The following is a 10,000-nucleotide window of genomic DNA, read 5'->3' as shown; positions in this document are numbered from 1 at the left end:
ACACTCAGCCCCAGGTGGCGTGTGTTAAGTGTGGCATGAATGATGACTGCACAAGGTGAAGGAGACGCCAGCTTCGCAGTGGCTTCGCCCCCGATGATGTCCCTGGTGTGCCAGTTTGTGCTGTGCTTTTTTTTCTCCCTGAGCAAGGTTCAGCAGCACGAGATTAATGCTCACAATAACATTTGTATTTTTCAAGCTTAGCTTACAGCTGCACAACAAAACGCAACACGTGCCCACACAGCTACTCCAACAGGATTTCTATTGTTGCACAAAATAGGATTTGTGTGTGTGTGTGTGTGTGTGTGTGTGTGTGTGTGTGTGTGTGTGTGTGTGTGTGTGTGTGTGTGTGTGTGTGTGTGGAGATGCTTTTCTGTGCTTTTCTCTAATATGCAAATCAGTTCCCAGGACAGGACCACCCTGAAGCACCTTACATACAGTACTGCATTCTTCCCCACTGTTAAGAAAAGAATGACGTTGCTTTGCAGTGGGATTCGTACTGTACTCTACTAGTACTGTACTACTGTAGCTGTAGTAACGGCCACTTGGAACCAAATTCTAACCAAAAATACAAAACATTGACCAGTAGAAAAGCAGCCGTAGCCTCCTTCAGTTCTACTATGACCAGTAAGTGGCGCTGTGTCAGTGGCCAACAGCACCTCAAGGTTTTAAAAATGGCGGCCTGTCAATCACATGAAGGGCAAACCTCAGAGAAGTGACTGCCTTTTATCTCCAAAATTATAAAAATTACATTCGTACGTTCCTTGTGAGCAATTGTAAACAATATGTACACACAGCTGGAGTATTAAAATTTAAGTTGCTACTTGAGATGAACTATGCATGTTATGCATGAACATTATGTAACATTTCATGGCCTATATAATATTAATCCTGTACTCTGTACTGTACGACATGCATCTTTAACATTTTCTGCTGCAACATGTGGAAAAACAAAAACAATATGTCTTTGCACAGCTGGCAGTAGAAGCGCCGCAGGAGCCGCTGTGTGTTTGCGTCTACACGCGTGTGTTTGCTGACTTCTGACCCTGATATATCAGGTCTGGAGACTGAAATTACCTGTCAGAACAAACTACTGCCATCACGCCGGCTCCACACACACACACACACACACACACACACACACACACACACACACACACACACACACACACACACACACACACACACACACACACACACACAGATAAATAAGTGCTAACGTCTTTGGAGGCGCACTGTTCACCACAGCAAGGTAAGCAGCGCGCTGTAAATCTGTCACCACAACGTTCTCTTCAGGGGGGATATTTCTCCTGTTTCCAACATACACGTGCACAACTGTGGACACACACAAACCCACACACGAGCGCACTATATTTTATGTGGAACACAAGTTGTCACTTGGTCTGATTGCTGCACTGGCCGGCGCTCTTAGTTGGTCATTTGTCACCTGTTTTTATTTAATTTTATTTTTCTATTACTCTACAAAACATATTCATCTTGGATGTGTCACAGTGGATTTATCATCACAGCTCTTACTGGCAAAGTGAGTGAGGTAAAAGTTCCCTGAAAGCCCGGCTGCTCAGCGCTACAGTCACCTGAGCTAAACACTTTACTCTGATTTCAGCGCACGCTAATGTTATTCTGGTCAGAAGCAATTTTGCTCTATTATGACATGTTTCTGACTTAAATAGCTGCCAAATCCCTGTTGAGCCTTAAAGGGCATCAGACATATGCTGTAACTGTACAACAAGGCACTAAAAGTAGGAGTGACCCCCACAAAACTCTAAAAATACTCAAATATGAGGCAACAAAAGGCTGGAATAATTCGCTGCACGGCCAAGGAATAAAATGCAAAAAAGAAGCCATTTACTGTTCAAACATGATCCATAAATGCCCCCTCTTATTCCTCCTCTCTGAGCCGAAGCTCATTCCAAATATGTTTTGTAGCCGGCCAAATTGAAATTCGACGTTCCGCCTCCCCAGTGGAGAAAGTGGCTCAGTGTAAGACACCGAGTTTGACAGAGAGGACTGTTGAGCAGCGAGAGACGACGGGGACGACATGCTTTAGGTCCCGTCTCCTCAGTGGCTTCGTTTCCAGTTAAAGGTCACTTTGTTGTAATGATGGGCCTCTTTTCGGCCCGTCTGCGTCCGTGCGTCTCACACTCGCCCCTCGCGTCTCACGTCTTGACCAATCGCATGTCGCGCGTCGTGGCTCTGAAGCCCTATTGGCTGGATTCACTCACCCACAACAGAGCCATCTGTGGCCGCTCATCACCTGGGTAACAACCTGAAGCAGCAGAGCATGCTGGGAATGCTGGCTCTTGTAATTGTCTTGTTGAGCGTGTGTCAGTTCTCAACTGAACGACAGCTACAACATTTTAAGGTTATTAACGATTCAGTCCATCACGCTTTTACTGTCTCTGCAAAGAATGATTAGAATTTTTGAGTGGACATTTATGAGTTCTGATCAATGCCAATTTGTCCTCTGTTAGCTCAGCGACTGCTGACACTCAGAGCTGAGATTTCCCAGCCCTGGAGCTGCAGTGAAGGCAACAGTCTCTCAGAATCACAAGTAATGCATTTTAATGCGACTCTGATGCATTCTGAACATCTGACATAACGTTTTCACGGCATCATTAACAGGTAAACACACGTAATATACAATTTGCTACATTGATTAACCTAATTGTATTTAAATAAAAATGAACCATTTTTAATTAATTTTAATTTAATTTTGATAATCAATAATAATAATAATAATGAATTTGCTGTTGATTAGCAAATCACTGATCAACATTTCTGAATTTTGGACTCCGCCTTATGTAAATTTGAAACAAATAAATATTTGGGGATGTGAACACAGGTTGCGTGTCTCCCTTCGCGGCCAGATGGAAAGCCAGACAGAGCTGGCAGGACCTGCAACATCTCCCACTGGCTGCTGGGAAGCGAGCGCGTGATGAGAAGGCGAGCGGCAGCGCGCGAACGAGGACGAGATGGGGAAATAAACGAGAAGACGAACAGAAGGACTCATCAAGGAGCTCTTCAATTTTGGAGAGCACTCGTTTGTAACTGCTTCCTGCTGTTCCCCCAGTCTCAAATTATTTCCTTCACTCCTCCTTCGCCGTCTATTCCACCAACTCTCCGGCTCCTACTCTGCTTTATTCTCTCTGCTCTAAACCTCAGCTCCTCGTTTGTAACTGCATCTTCCTCCAGCCTCAGTTTTTAATGCAGACTTTGTGGAAACGCGACTCTAATTGAGGACAGGGTGAAAGAAAAGGCTGCCACACGCTCTGGCTGCGTGTGCATGTATGTGCATTTGCACAGCTGCTCTACACACAACACTGACAGAACAATGGCCTTCCCCTGTTCCTGTCACCCCTACAAACACGCTTACTTGTGCAGTGCACTTGGCGGCAGCTTGGTCGTCTTCTCCATCTGACCGTAGCAGGACGTCTTGGCTTCAGGGATGTCGCCGTACTCCACCAACATGGCCGCCGCCGCTGACGTTATGATCCCCAGGCCGTCACGGACCCTCGCCTCCAGAGGGTAGTCCCAGTCATCGTATGACACCGAAATCATGCCCGATGGAAACTCGTCAGGCATTATTTCCGGGTTGCCGGTGGTGAGCGACGGCACGATCCAGATGTATCCGAATCCGGTGAGACCCAGGGACCGGGCCTCCTCCAGGATGTAGACCGCCTCGTCCTTGGAGCAGTAGAGCAGGACCACTGGAGACTGGACTTTCTTGAGCATGATCTGAGACCGGCTGTCTTCCTCCACGGCATCCAGAGTGATGATATTCTGCAGGTCCCAGCCCACGAAGCTAAAGCGCAGATAACAGGACAGGAGTGAAATGTTAATATTTAACTAATAGACTATTAACTTTGCTCAGGTGTCGACAAGGGCAGTTATAATTATCCATTATAATTAATATCATCGTTAGATGTGGTGTGAATGCTAATGGGTGCAAAGTGCTTATTGTCAGAGGAAACACATTACAGCAGAACAGAATGATGAGTCCCAGCCCAGACGTGAAGGCGCCTGTGGTCAGTGGGCTAATTGGTGGCAAGTATTAGTAAATAGTGCAGCAGCACAGACGCCAACCACTAAAACAGGCCCATTAATATTTCATTGGATATTGGATATATTATTAGAGGCTGGTCACTGTCCAGATATTTGGCAAATCCTATTACAGGAAGCTTCAACAACACTGAAAACATACGACGCTGTAAAGTTTCTACAGCCCAGTGCAGAAAACAGTGTGGTGTGAAATGTGACACACTGCAGGAAACGAGGGGAGCGCTTAAACACGGTGTAAGGATCCAACAATAGACAGGCGGCGTAACGTGAGAGTGATGTGGGACTTGTTGTCCTCTTCTCGCTGTCCAAAGTGATGACGGTCTACACGTCCCACATGACAGAGACGATGATACAGAGAGACACGTTGAGAAAGAAAGCAAGCGAGAGAGGAACTAATCATGGAAGCGTGAGATGCTTCACGCAGCACACGGTCTGTGCTGATGCAGATCCAGGACCGGTTCAGGTGAATCCCAAACTCTTCCTGCATCACCTACCGAACGATGCTGTTATGAATGATGCCAGACCTCCTGGCCTTGACTCACTGTGCATCTTGGGAAATCAACAATATTTATGAAAGAGTCCTATTAGAGGCTCTGACTCACTTCAGTCTGAAAGCTAAGGGTGAAAACACCCACAGGATATGATTTATGCATAGCTCTAAGTATTTGTTTGTATGTTTTATGAAGCTAATGTCATAACGATGAGCTATTTCCCAGCTGTAATTATGAAAACAGAAACATCGCTGCTCGGAAGGTGTGTGTGTGTGGAGAAGACTCTGTTAAGGCAGCGCGATGGGAAGTGCTTAGCTGCTGTCTGTTAAGTGGGAAACAAGACAATGCTTTGCTGTCAAAACCATCTGGAAAACGCAGACTTTGGTGCTTTATGACGCATCCGAAGGCATTTCAGAGCTAAAAGTCTAGTAATACTACAGTACCTGCCCTTAATGTTGTAGTTTGAATGGAGTGCCATGCTTCAGAGCAGTGAAGGTCAAAGCACAATGTGCACTAAATGCTTCAGGTTTGGTCACTGACTACGCGACAAGTCCTCCTGAAGAAAACACCACCCGCAGCGTTTGACGTCTTTCCATCACAGACTGCATTTCTGCTCCGTTTGTGCAGTTCACTAGAAGAACCAGAGGACAAAGCAGCATCTCGCCCACGGAGCTGTTCAGCGCCATGTGTTTGCCATGTTGACGTTTCCTCGGGCTGAGATTCGGGAGGTTTATCTATCATGGTGTGGTCGTGGCGCGAGCCCTGAGAAGCGCCTGCCCTTTTCCACATACAGTACACCACACAAAGGTCAAGTGTGTGCTGGTGACGAGCGCCCGAGGACGACGGCGCTCGGACACGCGACCAAACGTGGCTGCTCAGACTGGGATTCAGCTGCAGCGGAGAAGAACCTGCTCGATGCTGGTTTGGTCTGTTAAACGTGTCCCACCTGTTGTCCACCGTGGTTTTCAGGATGTTGATGAACTCCTGGTAGCCTGGGAACTTTGACGTAACAATGGAGAAGATGTGCCAGTCGTACTCCTCCATGATGTTGAGCATCAGCAGCGCCTCCTGTTGGATGGAGGCACCGAATTGGAAGAACGTCGACTTCACATCCTGGAAAAGAGAGAAAATGCTAAAGTTTGGCACAAAGAGACACACACGCACTTACACACTCCAGCCGTTTACAATCACACATACACACATCTACATTAATAAGCCTCTTGTGGAGGAAATATATGGATGAGAGGCTCAGAACAATTCAATTACGCCCAAATTGGATTGATGCAGTACAGACAGGCTACAAAACTCTGTGGGCTCGGTTCTGGGGTAACGAGGGTTACATTCACTCCGAGTCACTCACATCCACTCCATTAAACCGGACTCAGAATCATTGGCCATTTAATTCAGCCAAACTCAGACAGAGTTGGACAGATCAGACAAGAGCTATCACAGGTGAGCGAATCTGTGCTATTCATTTATGCTGGGAGCCTGGTTTTACATGATTCATACGGCCTTGACTGTTAAACGAACTGAACTGAGACGCGAGTGTGAAAGGAAGAGAGTCTAGCAGCAGGAAAGGTGCAGAGAAGTGCTGCTTTCTGTTTGCTTTGCATCATTATTTGTTGTGTGGACGTGTGTTTTGTGGACCTGTGTTACCTTGAGAGTTCACATATTGCTTGTTTAGACACATTTATTTTGTCTTTCGCACTGTAATTACGACAGACGGTTAGAAAAAAGACTGAGGCACAGAGCAAAAGGCCGAACGGAGGGAGAAGAGGCAGGAGAAGAATAGGAGACGCTTCCCAGAGTCACACCAATATCACACCTGCCCTCTAAAAGCACACGCGTCCTATAAAACAACACCCAGTCACACAAACAGCAGAGATGATGAGACTGAGCCTCTGTTCAAACATTGACACAGTTCCTGCCTCCAGGTTCCTGAAGGCTCCGCTAGATTCAGCCACGAACTGAGGAAACCAACAACTTCAGACACACTTATCCACGCAGGCAGCTGCATTGTTGTTAATGTGCTGGTGTGTTGTGGGTAAAAACATACTCAATTTTTAAAAGATTAAATAAGTAGTAATATTTCTCCTGTACTAACAGCTACTGCCTTCACTACTGACTGTTTGAAGTGTGCCTTTGTCTTTGTCCCTTAGTACGAAGCCTCTCCAGCGCTTTTTAACTGCATCGTATCTGCGAGTTTGCCTCGGTTCCTCAATGCCGGAGCCGGAGCGCCCGTCAAAGTCTCTCCGTGGAGCAGCGTGTGTGTTCTAATAGGGCAGAAACTGCAGCAGCGCTTAAGCATGAGGGAGGTCATCTTATAAGACGTGTCACTTTCTGTCCTTATCACTGCAGCTCCCGCTCCACTCCCACGCTCTGCAGCGGCGCACCGGGGAGCGCGGCTGCAGAGGGTCTGAGAGGGAACACGCTAGCTGCACAGAGCTGCATGTAGAACGATGCCAGCAGGGGGTCTGAGAGGGAACACGCTAGCTGCACAGAGCTGCAGGTAGAACGATGCCAGCAGGGGGTCTTAGAGGGAACACGCTAGCTGCACAGAGCTGCAGGTAGAACACGCTAGCTGCAGGTAGAACACGCTAGCTGCATAGAGCTGCAGGTAGAATGCGCTAGCTGCATGAAGCTGCAGGTAGAACGCGCTAGCTGCATGAAGCTGCAGGTAGAACGCGCTAGCTGCATGAAGCTGCAGGTAGAACGCGCTAGCTGCATGAAGCTGCAGGTAGAACGCGCTAGCTGCATGAAGCTGCAGGTAGAACGCGCTAGCTGCATGAAGCTGCAGGTAGAATGCGCTAGCTGCAGGTAGAACGCGCTAGCTGCATAGAGCTGCAGGTAGAACGCGCTAGCTGCAGGTAGAACGATGCCAGCAGGGGGTCTGAGAGGAAACATGCTAGCTGCACAGAGCTGCAGGTAGAACGATGCCAGCAGGGGGTCTGAGAGGGAACACGCTAGCTGCACAGAGCTGCAGGTAGAACACGCTAGCTGCAGGTAGAACACGCTAGCTGCATAGAGCTGCAGGTAGAACACGCTAGCTGCATAGAGCTGCAGGTAGAACGCGCTAGCTGCATGAAGCTGCAGGTAGAACGCGCTAGCTGCATGAAGCTGCAGGTAGAACGCGCTAGCTGCATAGAGCTGCAGGTAGAACGCGCTAGCTGCAGATAGAACACGGTAGCTGCATAGAGCTGCAGGTAGAACGCGCTAGCTGCATGAAGCTGCAGGTAGAACGCGCTAGCTGCAGGTAGAACGCGCTAGCTGCATAGAGTTGCAGGTAGAACGCGCTAGCTGCAGGTAGAACGATGCCAGCAGGGGGTCTGAGAGGAAACATGCTAGCTGCACAGAGCTGCAGGTAGAACGATGCCAGCAGGGGGTCTGAGAGGGAACACGCTAGCTGCACAGAGCTGCAGGTAGAACACGCTAGCTGCAGGTAGAACACGCTAGCTGCATAGAGCTGCAGGTAGAACACGCTAGCTGCATAGAGCTGCAGGTAGAACGCGCTAGCTGCATGAAGCTGCAGGTAGAACGCGCTAGCTGCATGAAGCTGCAGGTAGAACGCGCTAGCTGCAGGTAGAACGTGCTAGCTGCATAGAGCTGCAGGTAGAACGCGCTAGCTGCAGGTAGAACACGCTAGCTGCATAGAGCTGCAGGTAGAACGCGCTAGCTGCAGGGAGAACGATGCCAGCAGGGGGTCTAAAAGGGAACACGCTAGCTGCACAGAGCTGCAGGTAGAACACACTAGCTGCACAGAGCTGCAGGTGGAGCAATGAGCAGGTGACTTATCTTCTGTCATCTTCAGATATTAAAGTCTGCAGACACACACCTGCCACCACCTCACACAACTGCTGCTCATGTGGGAGCATCCTGTTTAGCCTAAATGCACAGTTCATTTGTTTGTTTTACACCTGTGCCATAAAACAGCGACACAGTTTAGTAGATGTTTTTAAAGTTTTTAAACCAGGAAACAGAAGCGTGGACGCGTGCTGCCGGGTCAGAACTCAGGAGGTCTGTCTTCTACTAGAATAATTGCTCCGCTCTGGTGTCCAGCGGTGATGGATGCAGGCCAAACCATGTGTTATTATTTTCAGTGGCTCCCATCGAGCCGAACTCAACCAGAGCCCAACTGGAGTGAAGAGATTTGGATTGGGTCATTCTGAATGTCCTTGTTTTTAAAAAAGAGCAAAGACCTCGATCAAATGCTTGAATGCAGTAATGCGGCTTTAATACTGACAGAGTGACATTTGGACATTTATTAGATCTGTCTACAGCAAATTGTGATTTCAAACATTTAATATAAACAAACACATATAACATAATGTGTCTTTTCACATGCACCAATTTTATAAATAGATGATTTATGAGTTCTTAAAAAGGGAAGGCATGTTGGTGAAGAGCAAATACATTATGGTGAACAAACCAAAATAAACTATGGAAACAAAACACACGATAGCAAAAACTAAAAATACTGATAATGAAAAACCAACAGAAAACAAACAGACTTGGCGGTGAAAGGTAGGAAATCAGCCACAAAGACAAGAATGGGAGGCACAAAAGGAGGAGACTTGGAGGCAGGACAGATGGAGAGAAGACAACGGAGTGGAGCGGTGGAGAGGAAACCGACGGAGTGACTAAGTGTGTATGATTGTTTCTAATTGGGACGGCGCACGGTCCATGACATCAGAAAACAGCCAATCGAATCCTCTCATTTCACCCTTCTCAAGTGTGACATGTCTGGGCTTCGTGCTCACACCTTCAGCAAGCGGCAGCCACACACACACACACACACACACACACACACACACACACACACACACACACACACACACACACACACACACACAGAGCCCACCGTTCTCACCGCTTCCCTCCGTGCTTCGTCTATCACGTTAACAGTCTCCTGCTCTCAAATTTCCCACTTTCCTGCATCCGCACAATCACAGTGACGCAAGCTCAACGACACAAACACACACAAACACACACACACACACACACACACGCACACACACACACACACCTGCCCTGTGGGGCAGGACAGTGTGTCTAAGTTGAGATAGAGGGGAGTTATATATAGTAGTCTTCATATCCTCTGCTGCTGATAGCATCATGCTCAGTCTAGGCTGATGACACACACACACACACACACACACACACACACACACACACACACACACACACACACACACACACACACAGATGGATGTGCAGTGGGTTCTTTCTTTGTGAGGTGGACGCTAAAAGGACAGCGTGAACCCTGCATATATATATATATATATATATATATGTGTGTCATACGCTGCATATCCATACATCACTTCTATCAGTTATCTGCTGGGTTTAACAGATCCACAGTGTCCAGTGAAGGAGAAACACACTGACATGACAAAAATTCCTTGGTGGCTTGTTACTAAATATAGACAGACAGG

At 47.7% G+C, this 10,000-nt stretch overlaps 1 protein-coding gene across 2 annotated transcripts in view; it reads right to left on the bottom strand.

The window, feature by feature from the left end:
- The window catches only part of grin2aa (glutamate receptor, ionotropic, N-methyl D-aspartate 2A, a), a 77,824-nt gene that overhangs the window by 24,724 nt on the left and 43,100 nt on the right, over positions 1–10,000 (bottom strand). For both annotated transcript variants that reach the window (XM_029159685.3, XM_055510732.1), the window contains exons 4-5: positions 5,515–5,681; positions 3,392–3,820 (exon numbers count right to left, since the gene is read on the bottom strand). In XM_029159685.3, coding sequence (XP_029015518.1) covers positions 3,392–3,820; positions 5,515–5,681 — 596 coding nt within the window. The remainder of the gene's footprint in view (positions 1–3,391; positions 3,821–5,514; positions 5,682–10,000) is intronic.

This window comes from Betta splendens, chromosome 8 (genome assembly GCF_900634795.4).
Source record: "Betta splendens chromosome 8, fBetSpl5.4, whole genome shotgun sequence".
Classification (NCBI taxonomy): Eukaryota; Metazoa; Chordata; class Actinopteri; order Anabantiformes; family Osphronemidae; genus Betta; species Betta splendens.
The sequence above is the reverse complement of the archived record's forward strand: the minus strand, read 5'-3'. Positions and strand labels throughout refer to the sequence as shown.